The 25,420-nt window shown below is 38.8% G+C and overlaps 1 protein-coding gene across 1 annotated transcript in view; it reads right to left on the minus strand.

The window, feature by feature from the left end:
- Positions 1-3,137: 3,137 nt before the first annotated feature.
- Positions 3,138-25,420, minus strand: part of LOC137273871 (ankyrin repeat and LEM domain-containing protein 2-like) — a 74,195-nt gene continuing 51,912 nt past the window's right edge. Inside the window, exons 6-11 of the mRNA XM_067806767.1 lie at positions 11,967-12,033; positions 8,080-8,252; positions 7,476-7,594; positions 5,742-7,100; positions 5,382-5,513; positions 3,138-3,469 (exon numbers count right to left, since the gene is read on the minus strand). Coding sequence (XP_067662868.1) covers positions 3,199-3,469; positions 5,382-5,513; positions 5,742-7,100; positions 7,476-7,594; positions 8,080-8,252; positions 11,967-12,033 — 2,121 coding nt within the window. The 3' untranslated portion in view covers positions 3,138-3,198. The remainder of the gene's footprint in view (positions 3,470-5,381; positions 5,514-5,741; positions 7,101-7,475; positions 7,595-8,079; positions 8,253-11,966; positions 12,034-25,420) is intronic.

Genomic DNA, 25,420 nt, shown 5'->3' on the forward strand with positions numbered 1-25,420 from the left:
ATCTTGTAGTGTAAGTTCTGATAATTACTTCAGAGACTGGAATGATCAGCTATGTTGTAGACAGCAGGCTGTAGGTACGCTCTTGGCAGGACCCTGTGTCTCTCCAAAAGCACTATTTGGAGTTACCATATGCGTCTGATACAACACTGGCTTAGTTGTAAAAAATGACTTAATGGAGGCCCCTGAGTGATCAAAGGCGCCAAAATTCAACGTGCATAGTTGCCTCCCTTGGGCACGCCAGACATTCATGATGGGTTTGAATTCCGGTTGGCCGTGAATATGTTTCTTGGTCTATCACCAGAAAATCCATCCACTTGGATTTCTGGATCTCACGAAGTGACTAAGTCTGGGACCTTCATCACTTCCTCTCCGAGCGTCGAATGTCTTCACAGTGTAGGGTCAGGGTGTTTTCGAGGACTTGACCCTCACGATCCGTAAGGACATTCATGCTGTTCATGTTGATAAACACCGCCTCCGTGGTGTAGTGCTTAAAGCGTCCGATCGAGAGCGGAGGGTCGCGAGTTGGATCCCTGCAGCGTCATACCAAAAGACGTAAAATGTCGGGGAACAGGTAAAAAAGGCCACACAAAAAAGTCATTTTGAAATGGCCATAACCTTTAGTTAAAATGGCCATACCAAAAAGTCAAAATGGCCACAGAAAAAGGTCAAAATGTCCATACATTATTTTATCATTCTTCAATACTCATGTTATCTGTATTATTTGATAGCAAAGTGTAAAACTGACAAAGGACGTTACGTCACACATAACTAGGAGTTAATTACTTTAGATACTTTCCTATTTGATACTTTGAGACTAAGGTGAAAGGGAAGTTCACCCTTCTCGAGACCAGCTCACAGAAGGGAAACCTCTACTGATGGAGTAACTGATAAACAGTAAAAATAAACAGTAAAAAGGTGCATGTACATGAATAAAGAACATACATAAATATATGTTATTTGTTTAAAATGATTTGTGTATGAGTAATGAACATCAAGTTTTGTCTGATATAACTTCTTTTCTCATTTTTACACTTTGATATCAAATAATACAAATGTCACGAGTATTGAAAAATAATAAAATATAAAATGTACGGCCATTTTGACTTTTTTGTGTGGCCATTTTGACTTTTCTGTAGCCATTTTGACTTGGAAGTTTTGTGGCAGTTTGACGTGTGGCCATTTTGACTAGGACCCAAAGTGTGGTACTTGTTGATCCTTGCCTATCGCTGGGAATTAAAGGGTACACAGACTGATCGGCTGGGAGTCAGGGTAATGTGTTTGAGTTGGGTATTCACGCTTACTGTGACATGATAGTGGGCTAGCACTATTAAACCAGCTGAAGCCACATATACACACATGCACACTTCGTGATGTGAACGAAATAAACTAAGTGCGACGTTAAACCCTATTCTACCATAACTTCAGTAAATACTGGATTGTGATTGGTTAATCAAAGTCATCCAGAGGTATATAATCACGTTATATACCCCTGATTTTCCAACACAGTATGTTTATCTCCTAATTTCACCTCACCTCATGTTGATAAAATACAGACACTAATTACTGGGATGGCTCTCCATCAAAGACATAATAGTACGCTTTCCCTCTGAAACCGACGGAAAATAACATATTTCACGTGAGAAAACAGTCAGGTGACATATTCTCTTACCATTTTCCCTAACGGAGTTGCTTCCCTTGTGGCAATACCACCCAAGCAGTTTGTACTCGGATACACGACAGACATATTATTCCAATTTACATAACACATTACCGAATCTTCCATGACATGGCAAGCAGCCAAGTGATAATGCCTGTTATTTCCCATCGACCATGGGATGAACTACAATAACTGGTCGATTTCTGTCAGTCACAAGTGCTGTAAATATAGTCATGTCCGCTTTTGAAATACCGTCTGACATGACATACCTCATATTTCGCTAATATCTGCAACCTAACAGGAGAGATAATTACAGATAGAAATGACCCCCTTGTCAGTAGTATGAAAGGTTGAAAGCTTCCAAGTTGTGGCCAAGACCTTTCGCAAATGGCTCTGACAGGCATCCAGCTAGTTCCAATTTCACGTTTGTGTCAGTTGTCTCACAGTCAGTACAAAGGACTGGTTTGAGTGAGTTGACTTTTACAGCGCACTCAGCAATGTTCCAGATACTAGTACATGGCAGCCTTAAATAATCTAGTCTGGACAAGACCAGTGACCTACAGCATGAACATTGATGTGTGCAGCTAGGATGTGAAGACATGTCAACCAAGTCAGCGAGTTTGTCATCCCGATCCATTAGTCGCCTCTTACCACAAGCATGAAGGCCAATGCTGACCCAAATCTGGTGAAACAAACAAGCCAGGTGGCCAGACCTTGAAACATTATGTTGAACTGGGATTCAAGCCAATGGTTTAGGTTCCTGACAATCACTTCTGACTGGTTAATTTTGGTGCTCCTTAGGCTATATGATTCTTGAAATGCCATAAGATCGGACAAATCCGACCCACCTCTTGAATAATATAGGAATGACAATATGCATTCAAAGGTATGAATAACACCAAGGGTTGTAATAGATGTTACAGATCATTAGTCAAAAGTGGTAATATGTTGGTTAGGGCAAATATTATATTTATGAGGGAGACATTATTTGTGATCACTGAGGTTCAAGAAGTATGCACTGTGTACATTATCAAATCTTTTTTCAAATGTAGATCCTCTGTACTTTACAAAGTAGGTCGTCTGTACATTACAGTTTTCTGAAGTTGTTCCTATCACAAGTTCAGATTCTGGCAAAATGAATTTTGTTGAAACATCACATAAGAACAGATCCTTTTCTTTCTTTATCTCTTGATGTGAATCTAATCATATCTGCACTTTTTACTACCTCCTTATCTTAAAATTGAGTGAATTTTGTTTTCTGACACTTTTAGCAATATTCCAGTAATATCATGGCAGGGGACACCAGAAATGGGCTCCACATATTGTACCTATGTGGGAAATCGAAGCAGGTCTTGCATGACTAGTAAATGCATTAACTACTGGGTTACCCCAACGCGGAGAAATCTGAGAAGTTTGCACTTTTACCCTTAAATAAAGATTCTTCATCCTTCATGTACACAGGTGACAACAGAACTCAGTGTAACAAGTAATAAACTACATAATTTAATGACAATCTTATACACAAATGTACAAAGTTTTCATTAATGTGAAGTGTCTTTCTCCTTTGCTGACAAGTCCAAGTCCGGCTTAAACTTTTCAACTGGCTTAGACACCGGCTGAGCCATTGGTGACGACTGAAACAGAGCTGTCCTGGGTGCCCAGTTGCCGATGAGAGGGGAGGACATGAATGGTCTTGACCTCTGTGGGCTGTACGGGCTGGTGGACACGAGTGGACTAAGAATACCTCCACTCCGAGGTGATGTACTGACTTTGTCCATTGCTTCTCGTCGCAGACGAGCTGGACTAGGCCAACTGAAAAGAAAAGTATGAAAAATGTTTTCTCTCTGAGCAAAAACATAGCATGTGAGTGAACTACTTTTAAAAGCATTTTTATGTGTTCTTTGGAATAACTGTTTGTTTGTTGTCTGACCCTGCCCTCAACAATATTCCTGGGCAACAAGAAGTACCACAGGATCAGTTTATGATTGGTTGGTTGTGTTACGCCACACTCAGCAATATTCCAGCTATATGGCGGTGGTCTGTAAATACTGGAGTCTGGACCAGACAATCCAGTGATCAACATCTTGAGAATCGATCCACCCATGCAACTGGAATATGAAGACTGTGTCAACGAAGTCAGTGAATCTGACCATCCAAGCCTGTTAGTCGCCTCTTACAACAAGAATGGGTGTCTGAAGACCATCTGTAACCCAGGCCCCTAATAGAATCATATATGTTAACAACCTACTCCAGAACAGGTGAACATGAAAAACAAGAAGAAACTAGATGTTGTTTAGTGGCAGAGTTATTTTCAGAGCAGCAATGTTCTATGCAAATATATCAAATTCAGTAAGTGTCAGCTGTTTGCTATATTCAGCCTTGTAGTAGATTCAAACAGAAAGACCTGAAAAAAACCCAAAAAAAAAAAAAAAAAAAAACAAAAACAAAAAAAACACCCCAAAATACAAAACCAAACAATTACCCTGCAAGGAGCTTATGGTAGAATTATGTCCCTTAGTGGAGAATTATCTAGTACATATATTTTTATCTTAGGAGTGTATATGTGCATGAGCTGGCTTCTTGAATTTCACCTCACATTACATTTCAAGTAGCCAGAGGAAGTGGTGCTCCGAGATGTACAAAAAGTATTCCACTGAAGAAAATGTGTATCAAAATTCATATTTCATACGTAGTTGATGCTTACTTTCATGGAAAAAGACAGATGTCTTGTCTGTCTAGAAATTAAACATGTACTACATGGGCTAACACTGTAGACAACCAATGAAATCCATAAAACACGGAGCCTTTCCTTTGAAACTTAACATATTTTAGAATTCTGACATGGATAATTCTTCACTTTTGTTAATCTTAAGATCTTAAAAACACATAAATACATATAAGCTAGAAAACAAATATAACATGAAATTTTACTAATGGTAATAAATCTCAAGTCAGCTGTTCCAGTGAAGACAGATGACTAAAGGGAGATAACTTCTGTCACCTCAGTGTTCTAAACAACAGTGATTAACATGATGACATACAGCCAAAGACTATGGGAGTGTCAGTGATACATGAAACCACAGCATTACTCAGAGATAATGAGAGCTTGTGTTTCAGTTTGTGTTTTCTAAAAATGATTTGTAAAGCCTGTCAGTTCAGTGTGTTTACTTCATGATTTTTTGATTCAGTGTTTTTTGTCTGAGTATTCATTTATTATGATTGAGCTTATAATTTGACTAGAGATACATTAAACGGTAATCAGGATTAATTTTATATTGTCCAAGATTTTGAGATATGATCTACAAACCAACTACATGCATGGCGATTTCAGGCACAACTTTGACAAACACATTCACTTACAAAGACAGCAAATACAATTTTAACAAAACAAGAACCTGATACTATTCAATCCTAAAGACTAATTTGCTAGAAGCTGTGAGTAGACCTTTCTCCCTAGCTGGACTCCACTGGTTTAATCAAACATAAGTAGGAAGAGAGTGGGTGTGTGTGGGGTGTGTGTGGGGTGTGTGTGACTTTGACATAATCATCAACCAAGTCATAAAGTCTGATCAGCAGATTAAATATTCAATCTAGAAATGACATTCCCACCTTGGATTGAGGCACTGGTGTGCTATTTTTTTTCATGTGACCTCTTCTGATTTCTGTGAAATTACAAAGCATGTCAAAACTAGATCTTGAGGTCAACTGACTAGTGATGTCTTACCTCTGCTTGTTGTCGTTAGCCAATGTGGACACTCGCTGCAACCATCTCTCAATCAATGGGAACTTGCTGCTATTCACTCTTGACCGATCCACCGCTCGCAGGACGTCCAGGTCCGGCTTAGCATGCTTCAGCCTAGAATCAGGTCACACAGACATTGAACAGACTAGTCTGGAACCAGTGAGGTCAAACAGACATTGTACACACTGATCTTGAACCGGTTTATACAGACACTGTACAGGCCAGTCTGGAAACAGTGAGGTTTTGCAGACATTGTACAGACTAAACTGGAACTGGTTCAAATAGACATTCTCAGAATGACACTATAGACAACACTACACTGAAACCAAACGAATAACCTACCCATGAATATATACATCCACTGGAGTCATTGAGGCCTGGAAAAAGAGCGCTTGCACTGGCACAGTTCGTTGTCTTGTGGTATATTTTTCATCACAGGAAATGTCTATGGTCATCAGTTTTGGACCTTCAATGTTCAGAAGTTGATTCCTCATCTTAGAATCTTCTAGTAAGACCTTGGTGTCTGGGAAAACATTATTTACTTTTGACGTATGTAAAGAGTCACTGAGAACCCAAACATTTGCAACTACGCATGAAGGGTCAGACCCTGCTGTTCTGGGGTCAAGGCCAACCAACACTGGAGCAGGTTGATCAGACGATTCTTCCTCTACATCCAGATCCAACAATTTGGAATTTGAGAGGATACGGAAGGCATCATTTGCATGGTGTGAATTGCCCAAAGGTACTGATATTTTACCATATGGACACCCAACCATCCTTCCGATCGATAGTGATGACTGTTGCTCTGGGGTGAAGACTAGTTTCCTTTTCAAATCATCACAGAGATTTGTGACTGCTGTATTGATGGACACATCTAGTTGGTTTGGTGTTCTAAAAGACTCACTGTCCGATCTTGGCTGGGACTCTGGGGTGTGAAACTCCTCATCACCACTTGATAATTTCATGCCGGAAAATGTTGCCAAAACACTCTCATCAAAGCTTGTACTCCCTTCAGAGTCCAACCTTGGAGGTGAAGATCTGTCAGTGTTTGTTATTTCAAGGCCCTGCCGATATGCCCATGGATCCGACTTCTTCTCTTCTTCTTTCTTACCAAATCTAATAGTTTTCACAATTTGACTTGAGTTCAAAACATTCTTACTTGTACCTTCTTTTTCTGGTGAGACCACATCGGTCTTCTTTTCAGGAGATTCTCGTTCCAGTTCTGTGCCCTCTGCGGGTTCCCTATACGACCATACATCCCTTTTCACATGAGGCCCTTCTGTCTCATTATCTGAGTCTGTACTACACCCTTTAGGTTTGTTATTGTTATCACAGATGGATCCAAGCCCTTCAGAACCTTCTTCAGTTTCGGGCAGATTCTCCTCCAGTTTCTCCTGACCTCTGTTTTCTTGATTATTGCTCATTGAGGACAAGGAACTTGGCATGATTAACAACCTAGACTTTGGGTCTAAGAGACTTGACTGCAGATCCCCTTGTGAGGTGTTACAGAACACAGAGGAGTTCTCCAACAGGTTCAGAGGACCGAAGTTCTCCAGGCATTCAGAGAAGACAGCTGATATCTGTTGTTTCTTGAAATGATCTTCCAGTTTCTGAAGGCCTTTGTCTGTGGAGAAGTCCACAAATTCATCCAGGAATTCCCAGTATTCTAACCAAGGGATATGCATCTCATGGGCCAGTTGTCTGAAATAAGACACAACAACATAATTCATCAGATGCTTCATCACTGTAGAAAGATGACAAATGGATGTTCTCAGAATACTTGTCCCAGTTACCACTCCTGTAAAAGCGGCTGCTAAATAACCTAACATTTTCTTCTCAATCAGTAATTTATTTCCACATTAGTAAGTAGGTGAGTTCATGAAACATTCAGACTGCCTTCCAGAGCCACTGCTGTGACAACACATTGGAAACATTAACTTTAAACAACCGAAACAGGGATCCCTTTATAATTGAAAGTCATATTGGACTGGTACCAATTTGCAACCTTTAAATTCGACTCATTTGTCACAAGGATATGAGGACAAATCCTTAGTATAGTCTTATGAAACTATGAACCTTCCAATCCGTTCCAATCCTTTCTCTCCATCTTGCCGCCTGATCATGGTGACAGTCCTCTTGTCCCCTACAGGACTGTTGGTAGGGGGCGCCATCCACTGCCTGTAGAACAGCTTGGCCTGGAAGAGATGCTGGACTTGTATGTGTGTGTTATAACTGTGAGCATATGAGCCTAGTTTAACACTGCTTTGAACAGTATTGCTATCAGAAAATGGTGTCAGTTTTAAGTGGATAAAACTCATGGTGTTGTGGGTCTGAGATGTTGGTGAAATCCACAAGCATTGGTTTTGTGCTTGCAAAACTATCAAGGACAGCCACTATTTGAAACCCAGTCATACGTTTCTGCCATGGTTGTAATTCGGCACAGCAAACTGCAGTCAGTCAAACATGTAGGGTGCCCTCATGACTAAAGAGAATTATACCATGACAATTTGTTCTTAAAGAAATGAAAAAAAGGACCTCACAAATAAGATAGAATTTCAGGAACCTTGCTGAAAAGTTAGTAGCTGGTCAAAATATCTGCGTCTTACCCTATTACTGTAATGCATTTGAAAAATAATTGGGATATATTCATCATGCAAATCATCTTTCTTTGTCATCTCACCTGCGATGGGGACATAGGACCTGCTCGAGCTCTTACAGCAAGGGTGGGGTCCTTGGGACTTTTCTTCACCTGCGACCTGGTCAGGTCTGAGGAATGGTCAGGTGACCATGGTTGACCAATCACAGGCACTGTTGTGTTGTCTTCTGAGCGAAGCAATGGTACATAGCACAACCCTGAAACAGAACCAGAGGGAGCGAAATCATCTCTGCTTTTTGCTCTGAAGTGTCATCAACATTCTTCAGGGTTAAAAATAAAACATTTTCCACACATTTAACTTTTTCATTAACCTTATTCTAATACTGAGGGCCATTGTGTCCATCTTATTCGTCTTTTAAGCTCAGGGGATCAAAATGTTTTTTAAAAGCCACTTGCCACAGGGTAAGTGATTTTAAGAAAATAACTTGTCCTGACTAATTTTTCACCTGCCCTAATTTTTATGACATAATTATGAAGAAATTATCAAAGAATAAATCATCATGGTATTTGATGTTAATGTTTACTGGACTGTTTATGGAAAAGTGATAAATAGCCAAGAAAGATAATCCTACTTTATTATCATTGCAAAATTTAATACCTACATTTGAGCAGATTGGAAATAAAATCCATGTTTATTTGTAGTTTGGAACTGTAAACAGAAATTATCTAGTAGCCCACAGACAAGTAAGATACCATTATTTGATTGCCTGAAATGAAAACTGACTTCTCCCGAATGTTGGGCGATGGGATTTTTGAACCTCTGAGGCTGACCCTTCCAACAAAATTCACCAAGCATGGGCACTATGCCTACTGTATTCCAGAAGACTTGCATAGAAAAATCGGTATGCCAGCTTAAATGTTCAAAGGGGATCCATCATTGGACGACCATATTTTACCGTCACCAGACAAAGGTATCAGGTATTAGAAAATAGTGTCCATGATTTATTTCCCATACATAAGTGCCTTAAAGCTACAAAGCTTTTATTCCAATTAGTAGATCACTTGATACTTGTTTTATCAAGGAAGACAACACAATCTCGCAAGGTTTAACCTTAAAACAAACTATTTTCAATTACTTTTTTTTGGATAGAAATAACTAAATCCAATCATGTAATTCAGCAAAAAGTCCCTCACTCTGTTTTCTTAAAACTGTGTGATCATGAAGCCAGCTCAAAAACTTTGAAACAAGCAAAGCACACAGAGATAAGGAAAATACTCCTCTCAATGGCAGCCATGTTGATAGAAACAGGCATGAGTTATCTCCCCCTTTGATTGTGATATTCAAGTGCTTTCTATAATGATGAATTAAGAGCGTTATTGATCACGCATTTAACTTGGGAGTGTTTTTCTCTCAGCTAACTCCCAGATCTGAGTGGAAGACCTACGCTTCATCTCAAGGGATGCAAAGCCGTTCAGTTTTGACACGCTTAAATATAACTGAAACTTTGTCCATATCAGATGGGGATTGACTGATTGTTGATTTGCCTCCCAGCCACGTCTTTGTTGGAGGAGCATCAGTGGGCAGCAAGCTGTTTTTTCCCCCCCGAATATCGAACCTGTTTTATGAGGTGACAGTGGTTGGTAATTTTTATCATAATTGAACATCAAGAGCAGCTTGTTCAAAGTGTTTGAAATTGGTATTTGCTTAATGACTCAACATGGATTACACAGCATCCTAAACAATTATTTGTTCAATGCAAGGTGTTTCTTTCTTAATTACTTCGTTATGGATCTAACCAACTAAGGATTTACAAATACTGAAGGAAATCAAAATTTCGAAATTCAGATTATCAACCCGAAAAGACAGTAACTGAGTTTCAGTAATGAATAAACAGTGTCCAGGAACTGTAGCTCACCTTATTATGTGGTAAATGTTTATAATGCCAACAGAGACTATCACTAACAAATGTTGACCACTAACAAATGTGGACATCTGCATTTGTTTCCAAATATTTTCTTCATAAAAAATGGGGGCTAACCACCAGTTCCAGTAAGTTAAAGATCTGATAAGAAACAGTTATGACATCACAGGATTCAAATGTGATTGTTGAAGATGAAATATTGTTTTTCTTGCTTTTTCAAGACATGGTACGGTTGTACAAAACAACCTTAAACCCACAACTGAACAACCTTAAAGTTACGATTGTCTTAAGTCTGAACAACAGATGTTACGATCACCCTAACACTATAACTGCTTTGTACAACAGCAGATTTGGTACAAATTTTTATGAATAAACAATAGGTCTTTTCACAGCATTTTCAAATCACTTGTAATCCAAATCAAAGTGAATATAATCCCCTATCACTTTCATACTGTTAGGAATGATAATTCAAGTGATCATCATGTAAACAAGATAAACAAAAGTGGCATGAAATTACTTATTGTGCAGCATGTGACCATCTGTTTTAGAGGCCTTGGACTGGCAAACCAGAGAGTGAAAGCAAGAGCAATGATTTACAAACTAGGTCAAAGTGACCCACCAGCCTGACCAGTCATTATCAATATACTTTCTTCAGTTCATCTAAAGAACAACAGTGGTCATGCACCAACTCTGACAGTTATCACCAATATAATGCCTTCACAGGTTGCCTCATCTGTGTTAGATCCTCCAGTTATATCCCAGTACAGCTGTGAATACATACAACATTTTGACATGACAGCTCAAAAGTATATATGGAAGTGAAAGTTTACAAGTGCAGACTCTGTCAATCAGAGAAATATTCAGGGCCAGTTGAAACAATGTCATAATTACAGTGACGCTTTGCCAGCTTCTTATGACACATAACAAAATATGAAGAAACATAATATGTCCAGCTTGATTATATCGTAACTGTCCTCTCCCAAGCTTACAGGCAGTGTCTTGTCGATAGCCAGGATATTTTTCCCTGCAAGGGATTTGTGTAGTGGACAGACTGCCTATTTGTCTAGTGGGTCAACAACAGGGTGTTTCAAGATGAAGAAACATACCTCCACTACACATCAACATAGAGAATGGACACACAAACCATGTATTTCGTCCTGATGGACAAATGGTAATACACTTATTTCATTTAAAAGAAATAAGAATAAAGTTCCAGTTCTGTACATAATTACTGTATCTTATTTTAAGCATAATTATCACAAAATATTCTAAACATATAATTACCTTGATTCGTTGATCACAGAAATTATGATGCCATCTCATGAATTAAGTTTTGACTGGCGTCACAAAGTGGTACTTTTGATGAACATACAATGCCATGCCTCGATGACAAAAAAGTCGCTGCATTACAAGCAATCTCTGCATTACACGCAAGTACACTAAACATAATTTTCCAACATTGAGATAAATAGCCCCAGATCACAAATACTACCATTGCTAAATTTTGTTTTCACAAAATGTCAAGTAAAGACGATACTGCTAGCTCCAACCTTCCCACTTCTCATCGTCTGCTTTCTTTGGTGTCAATACTGACTGTAGTGGGCTTTCGTACATAGGGATATACAGTAACTAGCTACGTAGCTACGTAATCCACGAAACAAGGTGATGTCACATTTTGTGAGGACATGAATGTGGGCACATCTTACAGCACTACATTACACTTATGTGCACTACAGTACACTGTAGCATTATTTTGCAGTATCTTCACATTACCAGTTAGGAAACTTCTAATTAGTAATAGGGGTCCTTCAGACACTACGTTTTATACATCAAGGTAGAACAAAACCCGGTCATCTGACATAAAACATTTGAGTGAGTCAGTGGGTGAGTTGGGTTTTCTGCCACTTCAACAATATTCCATTAATGGGCTTTACACATTTATACTCATGCGACTAATCGCACCTGAGTCGTCAGCAATGACAAGCCAATGCTTTAACCACAAGACTACCAGACCATCCCTAAAATATTTGAACTTTACCCATCAATTACCTTTTAGCAACTCCACAATTCTGTTCTTGAGTTCTGGTGTTGAAGATGGACATCTACTGCACACAACCTGAAACACAACCTTACCATTAGTTGACATCGTCAGATGTTTTTTAGTGATGAAAATTTGAGTTGGAATCTTGAAGTTCTTGTGTCCATGACAACAACATACGCAGAAAGGGTAAAGTAGTCAGTCTTACTGCCCTGAACCACTGTTTCACCATAACCAGTCATTTCTGCAATGCTTTTATGTTATCAAGTCTAGATTTCCTCAGGTCCTCTATCTCCCAACCTACTGAGGCTAATGTACAATTCAAAAGTAATTATTTGCTTCTACCAAAATTAGATATTTTCAGAGACTGTACCTAAATCAGGGATTGAATTTTTTTTAAGAAGCCATTAAGAAAGTAACTTCTCCAGACTAATTTTCCACTTGCCCTGATGTTTATGACATAATCATGATGATGAAATTATTAATGAATAAATCAACATATTTACTGAATGTTTACTAGTTAACAAAAAGTCATAAATAGCCAAGAAATAAACCCTACTTTACAGTCATGGAGAATTTTAACTGCTACATTTTGAGCTGTTATGAAATGAAATCCAAGTTTATTTGCAGTTTGAAGCTGTAAGCTGAAATTATCTAGTAGCCCATGGACAAGTAAGATACCATTATTTTAATTGACTGAAATGAAAACTGACTTGCTCTGGGTGGAGGGCAATAGGATGTTTGCACCCCTGCTGGTTCAGTAGCCTACTGCCAAACAATTCTCTTGCCATGCACTAGACCCTTGTTCAATCCTGTATAATGTGTGAAGCTCATTTCTGATACTCCCATCGTGATACTTGTGGAATTTGCTAAAATTGACATAAAACCCAACTCTCTCTCTCTCTCACATACACACACACACACAACACCCCCCCAATAAACAATAAACACAGAGAGAGAGAGAGAGAGAGACGGGGAGAGAGAGAGAGATACATAAAAGTAGAAGACAAAGCAGTAGTCAGTATCGAGGGTTTACTCCTATACATTCTCAGTTTAGGAATCCACACATTTTTTATAGAACTTAATTTGGTTAAGACATAACCTGTTTGACTTGACATCTTACAAGCTAACACACCAAACAAGATGTGGTGATAATGACATTATCAGCAACTACTTGTGACATGCCAGTAACTGTCATCCTGCATAATAACACTCTTTGTGATACCTAGCAGTGTTTCGATGATAATCAAAAGTCAATCTGAAGAATGATTAAAAATGATTACTGATTACAAAAAACATAGTTTCGATGAAGCAGAATGTTGTTATTTTAATATAACACACTAGAATGAAGTAAACAACCCATTACATTTGATGAACAAACACACGCTCAAAAGCATAAAGGTATGTGCATTGTAAAATTTCAACCTTTTTAGAGTTTCTGATTCCCAAAACAAGTGATATCATTGTTTCAGTTAAACTGCAAGGTAAACACAAAGTCACACATCTTCACATCCTCGGAAATAGTGTGTAAACAGATTTGCTGTTGTGCTCAAGTTAAAGATGTAAACTAGTGAAATTCAACAGGTTTGCAACAGTGTTCAGCTTACGCATTCTTGTATATGGTAAAGCACAGGATCAGCAGAAGCCAAATACACAGACATGTAACCCGGCAGTTTTATTTCTGTGATTAACAGCATCCACAAGGCAATGTTATCAGTGTCAGTGTGACCTTGCCCTTGACCTATGAGCTGAGTGCAGACTCATAAGACACACCTAGGGCTACGCAGCATGCATAGACATTAGAATTCATGTTCTTCCAAAAGCATGAGACTGTTTGGTAGTCCTCAAGGCCAACTGAAAGCATTGTTTAGTAATGAATCAGAGCCATAATACAGAAATAAGGCCTGTGAAGATCAGAGTTAGAATTGGTCTTCACCAATTCATACATATCATAAGAGGCAACTAATCCGATCGACTGGTCAGGATCACTGACTTGGTTGATATGTTTCATTGTATTCCAGTTGTGTAGATGAATGCTCATCATGAAGATCACTGGATGGTCTGGTACAGACTTGACTGTTTACACACTGCTGACATATAGCTATATAGCTGGAATATTGCTGAGAGCAACATTAAAAAACAACAAAAACAAACAAACAAACCCAAAACAGTTCTGAATTTGTCAGTTTTGCTCCAAATTGGAACTGAATATATCTGACAGTGTGAGTGAGTGAGTTTAGTTTTATGCCGCACTCAGCAATATTCCAGCTATATGGTGGCGGTCTGTAAATAATAGAGGCTGGACCAGACAATCCAGTGATCAACAACATGAGCATCGATCTGCACAATTGGGAACCGATGACATGTGTCTACAAAGTCAGCCAGCCTGGTTCGACCAAATCACTCTCAGCAGACATGAAACTGAAAATTGTAGACCCTTCTTCGACTTAAAAGTCACATGGGTGGAAATATTTTGATATTAAAGGGGATCATAAACCTTGGGGTGCACTTCAATACTGTTGCATGCAGAAAATTTCTAGTTGTGATTTAAGTGTCTGTCAGTTTGCAGTTGGAGGTTTGAATAATCTACATTTTCTAGTCATCTAGATCATATACTCACTGTATATGATGGTCCAGGAAAGCAATGCAACATGTACTTGCTTGTTTGTTTGTTACAATAGCACTTAATTATGATTATACTCAAATACCTTGAAAAAAATCATTTTAAATCTTACTACTGTGTCAATATTCCAAATTTTGAACTTTCTGCTACACGTCTTTATAAAGTGATGGAATAACCTGTTCTGCAAACTACTTCCTTGAAGGAACCTTGTACTTCAGGGATTCCTTTGCTCTAGCAGTGTTATAAAAGAACAATTTTTTGTAATGCTTACGGGTCTCAAATCACAGGATATTAATATGCCTGAGTGTTTTATCATAGTTTGTACATGTACTGAATTAATGTCAAGATTTTTTCTTAAAGAAGTGACTGATACGAGGGTGACATGGTTGACATGTCATTGGCTCCCATTTGCGCAGATCGATGTTCATGCTCATGCTATTGATCACTGGACTGTCTGGTCCGCCACCATATAGCTGCAATACTGCTGAGTACGGTGTAAAACTAAACTCATCCAATAAAGTCTGACAATATTAATGACAAATTCCTATCTGCTGATCTTGGGTCGCCTATTGTGGCATCCTTTCAAGGTATATGTATCGTGATACATCATACTGCAGGTCAAATATCGTGTTGCGTGTCGTATTGTGACATTGTGTTTATTCTCAGCCCTAGACCTAAGACAGAAATCTACCAAAACTTTGTTTCCAGAAGTCAACTGTGGACCAATTGCTTACATACAAAGAAATGAATCATATGTGTACTCCAGGTTTTTGTTCCCCAATAAAATACTGTGGATGATATCAAGGAGACTCAAAACTGCAGTCATCGGACCTGTCCTTATTTCAAGGCAAGGCAATCCTAATTCGGTTTGTAATTTTCGCATATTCAGCAGAATTTCCATGACTGGCGGATTCATATTGAGCTGCTTTGATATTTGGACTTGATACGTGAGTTAAAAGGCATAAATATTATGGGAAAAGAATCAGAAACATAAAATTAACAATTGTCTTAATATTTCCACGTTGATGCTTATTGCATGGAAAATTATTGCTGATTAGTAGTGGTGTGGGAAATGCAATCTTCCCTTCCGTTTGAAAATGGCTAATATTTATACAGTATCTTGTATCAGCACAAATTAAATTGCTGTCCCTGGATCTAACCCACAACATCTGCAAATCGAAAACACTGATCATTCGTAAGAACAAAAAATCCCATTATTCCAACATTACCATATTTAATAACTGCATGACATTTAGAAACATCATTTTAATCTTAATATGTCTGTCTACCATCGTATGAAATACGATATGATCACATTTGGTCAATAAATTAGTCATATGAAACAAATAATTTTCCGTACTGAAGACGAATTAATCGGTTGCAAGTTTCTGTCTCCAAGTAATCAATCAACGCTGACAGCTATGGACGGAACTTAACGAGGGTGTGGTGCACACTGCATGCATGGATCAAACACAAGTTACACACTCCTTCATGTTCAAAGAAAATTACATCTTGCACGGAACATAGTGTCGCAGCAATACTTACCGCTAATGCAACAAAACTACAATGGTACCATGATTAATAATACAGTCCTTGTTTGTCTGCCTCTTGTCACAAGTTTATTGACCACAACTATAATATCTAGTTAGTGTTCTGCTAGAAAAACATGAGACGTATCACCAATATTTTCATATTACTGAAGTCATTCTGCCATGACATGAACTCAAAAAGAATCAGGCTGACCTTTACATTGCTTGTAGAGTATCGTATTTTGGGTATGAAGTTTCCATAACTTGACTATCTTGTCAGTAGACTTAGTTGAGACTTGTTTTCATAGTGACACAAACAAATATATCCAACTACACTCATGACAGGGATATTTTTGAACTTTCAAGGATGCATGAAACTGACTTTCATAAAATGTTATGTGTTTATTTTAATTACTGAACAAAACAAATAATTGATCATTAAACATTTTATACAAAGTACACACTTAAAGAAGTCTTCACTTAAAAAACATACTCAAGATAATAATAACAATTATTATTAATATTATTTTTGTTCAACATACAGTAAGTGAGTGAGTATGGTTTTAAACCGCTTTTAGCAACATTGCAGAAATATCATAGCAGGGACACCAGAAATGGACTACATGTATTGTACCCATGTGAGAAATCTGAACCTGGGTCCTCAATGTGACAAGCGAATGCTAGAACCACCAGGCGAACACACCCACCCTGTTCAGTATATTTTAAGTGGCTGCAAATCTGGTTTACAGGTCACAGACTTGTTTGTTCATGTGAAGTGCAGTGAAATTATACACATTGTGTTTCATTGGTGTAGCGATATTTTGGAGAGAACTTAAAGTAAAATGCAGGCCAAACATTACCTTTCTTCTCCCTGCAGTCCCGACAATTCCTGGATCCACCTTTGCAAACACACCTCTTCAGATAACTTGCATTAACTTGCCTTACATTTCTGCTATTTGATAAAGAGACATTGCAGATTGATTATCTTTAGAGTAATACCATCCAAAACCTTCTTAGTCAGCACCATTACAAGTAAAGATGAACCAGTGTTTGTAAAACTTTGAATTTTGAATGTTCTGGACCTCTATCAGATTCAGATCCAAATCAGAAACTGATCCAACATATCTGAATAACCCTATGAAAAGTTGAACTGTATATTTACAGGCTGTTTTCATACAGCTGAAACATCACAGTTGGGCGTGGAACATAACAACACAGCATCAACTTACTTGTGCTCCACAGATTCCTATGATCTACTTTCTATATTTAGGGCCATCCTTGCCATTTGTAAGATGATGCAGTTCAAGCAGGCAGCATCCTGATGTTACAGTTTCAGTTTGGATGTTTTTGTCAGTGTTAAGCACACACTAAAAAAGAGGGTGCAATGATATTTTGATGTGGCTTTTAAAATTTACATTAGTAAACTAAATATAAATTTCAGCTTGTTCTACATTTTCAGCTCCATTAATTCCTTTCAAGAATCTTTATGTTTAAGTTTAACACGTAAAATAAACTAGGAAAAGAAATGAAAACCATAATTTACACAATTCAATGAATTCAATAATCAGTGCAGTTAGAGCTGCCTCATACCAAAGAGGACTGATCTGTAAAAGAGAGGGCTGCTCTTAAAACAGAGGGAGCTCCTCTACACCAGTGAGGGCTTATATACAATAGAGACAGTTGGTGTATAACAGAGTTGCTCTGTAACAGAGAGAGCGGCGCTACAGCACAGAGAACTGCTCTACAATAGAGAGAACTGCTCTACAACAGAGAGAACTGCTCTACAACAGAGAGAGCTGCTCAGAGAAAATTGCTCTACAGCAGAGAGAGCTGCTCTACAAGAGAGAACTTCTCTACAGCAGAGAGGGCGGTTCCAGCAAGGGCTGTCCTACAACAGATGGGGCTGCCCAGCAGCAGAGAGCCAATCTGCATCCCAGAGAGAGATGCTCTACAACAGAGAGAGATGCTCTACATCACAGAGAGGCTGCTCTACAACAGAGAGGCTGCTCTACAACAGAGAGAGATGCTCTACAACAGAGAGGCAGCTCTACAACAGAGAGGCAGCTCTACAACAGAGAGCTGCTCTGCATCACAGTGAAAGCTGCTCTACAACAGCGAGACCTCGAAAACAGAGACAGCTTCTCTGCATCACAGAAAGGGCTGCTCTACAACAGCGAGACCTGCTCTAAAACAGAGACAGCTTCTCTGCATCACAGAAAGGACTGCTCTACAACAGAGAGGGCTGCTCTACAACAGAGAGGACTGCAATACAACAGAGAGGACTGCAATACAACAGAAAGGGCTGCTCTACAACAGACAGGCTGCTCTACATCAGAGAGGGCTGCTCTACAACAGACAGGGCTGCTCTACAATAGAGAGGACTGCAATACATCAGAGAGGGCTGCAATACAACACAGAGGCTGCTCTACATCAGAGAGGACTGCTCTACAACAGAGAGGACTGCAATACAACACAGAGGCTGCTCTACATCAGAGAGGACTGCTCTACAACAGACAGGGCTGCTCTACAATAGAGAGGACTGCTCTACAACAGAGAGGACTGCTCTACAACAGAGAGGCTGCTCTACATCAGAGAGGGTTGCTCTACAACAGAGAGGACTGCAATACAACAGAGAGGGTGCTCTACAATAGGGAGGACTGCAATACAACAGAAAGGGCTGCTCTACAACAGAGAAGACTGCCCTACAACAGAGAGGACTGCTCTACAACAGACTGGCTGCTCTACATCAGAGAGGGTTGCTCTATAACAGAGAGGAGTGCAATACAACAGAGAGGCTGCTCTACATCAGAGGGCTGCTCTACATCAGACAGGGCTGCTCTACAATAGAGAGGACTGCTCTACAACAGAGAGGGCTGCTCTACATCAGAGAGGACTGCAATACAACACAGAGGCTGCTCTACATCACAGTGAAAGATGCTCTAAAACAGAGAGACATGCTCTAAAACAGAGACAGCTGCTCTGCATCACAGAATGGGCTGCTATACAACAGAGAGGGCTGCTCTACAACAGAGGAGAGGTGTACAAAACAGAAAACTGCTCTACAACAAGGTAAACACTGCATCTCTACTCCTGATAACCAACAGTCAACAAATTACCTGTTTACTGTCAAGCCTAACAAACAAAAGCAACCATCAGCTAAAACCAGATCAAACATAGAAGCTGTAAACTGAATCACAGACATCCACACTCTGCTATTCATGATGAAGGATGGCATCAAAGTGTCAGAAACACTTCCAAGAAGGACAATCTACATCTACTGAGAAACAGGTGACCATCATGCATTCAGGCTTTATCAAACACAGTTCTCAGTTTCACAAAAATATACAAACAGAAAAGGTCTGTACCTTTCGAATCTTAGGTTTGACAATTAGCGTTCATGAACAATCTTAGAGGCAAAAATTAATACATTAGAACACCAGTAAATGGATTGAGTCTGTGAAGCATAATTCATCAAGCAGATTCGACCCTTCTGTACCACGGTCAGGAGTGATCTTGTATACCCACACATCACCACTTTGTCCCTATAATGAATGATCCATTAAGGTGGTTAATAGCCATTATTAGATTATCATCCATTTGGTCCTGATTGAGGAGGTGTCTGGTGTTTTATTCTTCAGGATTGGAAACTTCAGCTATCATTGGCTGTAATCCCTCATGGACTAGTTGTTATCTCTTTATATTAATGACTTGTCCTAAATAATTTGTGGCTGATGAAAAAAAGAGAGAGTTAACATGCACAAAATAGCCATATTGTGAAGGAATATTATTACTCGTACCTTCACAAATAGCTGGAAAATTGGTGATAGGGATACATTAACACTACACCTACTCACCATTCTGTGTCAGCAAACAGTTACACGATAGTTTTGTGTAGCAATTTTCCTCCACTCACACTTGTTTGTGGTTTCCATCGCTGACCATTTATTCACTGACTGGGTTGCAATGATTTGGTTTGATTCATTGAAAATCAAATCTCAGACCTAAGTTTTGATTTGATATTTGAACACCTTTTTAAAATATTCCCACACAGCTAGACCATAATTTTGACTGCAACTTATGCAATTTCAAGGGCTGAAATTGATTGTTGGCTAACTGTCCACTGAGAATTGTTGTTAGTAGACATAGCAAAGTTGATGAGTTAGTAGACATCGCAAAGTTGATGATGGATTTGAAGAAAAATGAAAAACAACACACCCCCCATCCCCACAAAAACCCCTCTGAGAATTAAGTTAAATTAAATCTCATTTTTGTTTTCATTTGTAGAAATAATCATATCGAAAATGATCGAATCAAAGGTCTAATACTGATAACTGAATTGAGGACTGGGTGAATCATTGCAGCCCTATTATCAATTAAAGAGTTCTTTCACCATGTAGTAAGTGACTGAGTATAGTTTCATGCTGCTTATAGCAATATTTCAGCAATATCACAGCCGGGGATATCAGAAATGACTAATGATTCACACAATTGTACCTATGTTGGGAATTGAAACACATGTCTTTGATGATAACCACTAGGCTATACCTGTCTCATACTGCTAATGTAAAGTCTTTAAAAGTGATACTCATGATAGTTGAGATTTTAATAAATGACTTAACATTCATAATTTCTAATCTTTTATGATATTGCTAAAGGACGACGTGACAGATATTGTGGCACAAAACAACATTCACTCCAACTCCTTTGCAGTTATGACTATGACTGTTATTTATGATGTAGTGATGACTGGTACGCTGTTTAAGCAACACTCAGTCAGTCCCACGGTTATAATGATAGAAGCCTTTGCTTGTCACGCCTGGATTAGAAAATCTGGGTAGATTCTGAGCAACATGTCAAGCCTTATGAAGATATACAGTCCCCATTCTCAGCCATGATCGGATTCTTGGGAACAGTTCTACACTGTAACCCCACAAGAACCAGTCCCACCTACCACGGTACTCATCATTACGAAGGCAAAGCAAGTTTTAGGCTCTGAGGCAGTACAATGTGAGTGAGTGAGTTTAGTTTTACACTGCGTTCAACAATATTACAGCTATATATCACTGGTCTGTAAAACATCAGGATGGACTAGACAATATCATGATCAATAGCATGAGCATCGATCTATACAAGTGAGCGAGTCTGACCACCTGATCCTGCTAGTAGCGTCTCATGATAAGCATAAAAACCAGTATTCAGCAATGGAGGACAGCAAAAAAAACTTCACCTCACACTGAGTTGCTGTCACAAGATGTCAGCTGATCATCTTTATTCAAATAATTACAGTTTTTTCCCCTTGTAATTTGAAACTTTTGGAAATTTAATCCAAATCTGATTTTTAAAATCATCACCATTATTTTGCTGAAGGCAAAAATAATTTTCCTTTAATCAGAATGTCAGCAATACGATGTCATGCCCACAACGAGATCAGTGAAAGAACTTGGCTAACAAAGGTGTCTGTCCTAGGGTTGCAACATCATCTTGACCTCATTAAAATGTCAAATACAAGAAAGCTATGTTGGAAGTGTCTATCAGAGATCAATGGGTTCAACCTGAAGGGCCTGTTTTACTACCCTGGTATTCTTGAGTGACTCCAGCTTGACTGCCATTAACAACTGAAAATGACCTTAGCATGACCTCTGACCTTGCTATTCACTGCAGCCAGGCCATGTATGCACAAGCACACATATGACCTCTCAGGTAAAAATACACCAGTGCTGGGTCAGTTATGAGATCATCTTCACATATACAGGTTAGTGTCAAACTATGATATCTGGTATGAACATACGTACATTTCACAAGTGAACCCATCAATTTGACAGCAGCAGTGATATACACTGGTAAACAACAGATGACAGTGGTATAAAAGTATAAATGGGTCTTTTCTTATATCTTTGTAATGCATAAAGGGAAGCGTTCTGCTTGGGTGGCCACACTTTTGTGTGTCTTGAAAAGATGGAACAACAACATGACAATCGACCTTCCCTCACCGACAAGGTACACAGGTACATTATGCTACTGACATTAGCGGAACTCTTTCTGTACATGTGTCACCTCAAAGTGGAAATGATACATATTCTCTACACAGTGAAACTTGAATAATCTGGACTCTATTGTTTCTGAGTGAATTCAGTTGGATTCAGAGATCTCTGGATATTGAATCATAGGTAAGTCAGGACAAGAAGGAACTTTTGACTGATCCCACTGATACCTTCTACAAGATCAACTTCCCATGAATAATAGCTCCAAGTCTACTAGTTTATCACACAGTCCCAGAGCGGGATTATTTTTTCTACTGCCTATCCCTCCCTGCAATGCTAAAGCTCTAAATGATGCAAGTCTAGATGTTATAGGTTCTGAATCTGACATCTCACTGGGGATACTTTTCAGTTTAAATAGGTTTATTTGTTTCTGTCAAAATAATATATATTCAGAGACAAAGGGCTAGTCTGCTAGTCTACACATGCCTTCAAAGTAATGGATCTGATTGAATTATAGGATTACTATACAACAAGTACTAGTTGAACCACTTTGTGTGACTGCTCAGACCCATTAGGAAGAGATGGTAATGTGCCTGTTAATCCTCAAGCATTGCATAAGCAATGTGGGTTATACTCTCCCCAGGGAGTTGAGAATGTGCATGATGCAACATCATAAGCATCAGTGTTGTGAATCAAACAGCTCATACCATGAACCAATTCATTAATAAGTCATCAGTAATAGGTGTTACTTGAATCATGTTTGATGTTCCCAACACTAGTCCAACCAGTTTTCACTGAACAAAGAAACTGTAGATCACACCTAGTTGAAATTGTTGGGGAGATAAAGACATGGACGACACACAGTATTGGGAATAAGAGCTACACCAGGTTCCCTGGGAATCAATCATGTGAAATTGTGGAAACTTGATCTCAATCTCCAGAGCCTTGCAGCAACACTAAACTGCCAAACTCTGATTATTATCTGATGTAGCTGTTGATATGAAATTATCTTTATGGAGAGATGAACCCATCTCCTATCAAGACAAAATGTTTTGTCAACACCAGGTGCTCTGTTAAAACATTGCTCATGTCTGAGGCAACCAAAGCTCCATATATTAATGAGTTATTTACAGAATGAAGTAATATAGACAAAATACTAATTGCAAAGAAACAACAAAATAGATAAGAGAGAGAGACAGAGAAAGACAGAGAGAGTAATGGCTTTAGACTTGCACATGTTTATAAGGTAATGGGTAAAAGTCTAAAAGATAATTTCTAAAACATTATGAATACAGAATAAACACACTGTCACTCTGATAGACTTGCGGCCAGTACTGTCCCAGTATCTTGGCTTGCCTTTCTTAAGTATAGACTGAATCTAACATCCACTGGTTTATCATTCAGTGCCGCCTTTGAGCAAGGCTAGATTTCTACATCTGCACTCCAAACATCACACAAACCACATGCGCCTTGATAAGCAAAACAGAAAAGCCAAGAGCCATTAAGACAATTCCGTGACCCACATCTCCTCCTCCTCATCCACCCAACTGCATGGATACATATCGTAGTATCCTCCATCAAGTCTAGCTTCATCTGAAGTCTTTCAACAGTTCCTCAGCTTGCACAACATTAGCAGAAGTGAGCATTCTCTAAGCTCCACACACCACTCCCCCATTCCCATTAAGCATGGCAATCTACAGGCAGTAAGGTAGGTGAGTTGTGTGTGGAGAGTTTACAAGTTCCTTGTTCATTTCATGTCAGTTTCACTGACACTTAAAAATTCACAATGACAGACCATGTAGCTGGGTTGTTTGATATCCCATCATAAAACAGTTCCACTGAATTCAATCCTGATGATGCTGTATCATGTGTCTATTGCAGCATGTCCTAATATAATATTGAATTGCAAAGTAAATCCATCGTAACACGATTTTTCTGAAAGGTCAGTGCATTAAAAAAAACCCAGTTCTTTCAAATTAAAAGATTCCTTTGAAATTTGTGCTGATAGTTTGAAATTTTTCAGTGCCTGAAATTAAATTCCATTTCTGATCTGATGGATCAAAAATAATTAATGGTTTCTGCAGTCATGTAAAAGGTATACCGTATTCAACCTACTCAGCACAAAGGGGCACTAAACCATTTTCAAACATGCTTGAAGTAACGCTATTGAAGTTGACCCATTCATACTTCTGTCACTGAATACTTTATCATCATATGAAATAACACAAATCAGGCTAAATAAACAAAGTGAAATGTGTCTGGAAAATAACACACATGAACAACTTAAGTAAAGTTAATACAAACTGTTCCATGCTACCATCCCTTTAACCCAAACATTCACAAACTAAATACAACCGTACAGCCATTTTATTTCTGAAACTGGGTCAGTCAAACAGTTACAAATCTCCTCCTAAATCTGATACAGTCCTTAACACACTATCCTGGTGAGTAAGACCTGCACAAGCATCTGTACAGTTTATTACAATGTAACAAATGAGCCATAATCTGCTTCACTGCTGACTTGGTACTGACCTAATTCCTAGATCAGAGACTGGTGCTTCTGACTTCATGGTAGCGTGATGTAAGTTTTGTTGTATGTTTCATAGCACAGAGATTGAGAGAAACTTTGCACACCTTGTGTGCATTTCGCATAACAAAGTTTAATCAGTGCAGACCCAGGCCACATGTACATTTCATATGACACAATGTTAAGAAGTGAGGTGATGCAGAGTTTAACACTGTATTGTAATTACTGTGTTTATTTGGTGATGTGTATGTGTTTGTGTATGTACACCAACTTTAAGGCCTTTTAGGGATTTTTTTCAAGGCCTAATCAACAATTTTAGAAGCACATGTAACAAATAGGTATAGTTGAATACACGCAAGGTTGGTGAAATGTGGGAACAATGATCAGAGGGAAATAACGTTCAGTTACAGGGAAACTTCCGCTTCATGTTAGATATTAACACCCACTGCAATTTTAAGGTGTTTTGTTATGGATTAGCTTTCTGTGAAAACAAACTTGTTTTTCTAAATATAGGGATTTTTTACAGCAAATCACTAGCAGGTTTGGAATTTTCAAAGCTGAACAAAATGTATGACCTTCTTCGGGTAAAATGTCCAATTTTCAGGCTTTTTGAAGCGTGAAGTGCTGCCTGTCATATTATCCAACATCACTGAAATACCTGCTTAACACTGACACACCATGTTGACACAGTATAACCTACCTGTGAAGATCAGGGTTAGAATTGATCTTCAGTACCCCATGCTTGTCGAAAGAGATGACTAAGGGGATTGGGTGGTTAGGAACACTGACTTGGTTGACACATGTC

This window comes from Haliotis asinina, chromosome 2, assembly GCF_037392515.1.
Source record: "Haliotis asinina isolate JCU_RB_2024 chromosome 2, JCU_Hal_asi_v2, whole genome shotgun sequence".
NCBI classification, from domain to species: domain Eukaryota; kingdom Metazoa; phylum Mollusca; class Gastropoda; order Lepetellida; family Haliotidae; genus Haliotis; species Haliotis asinina.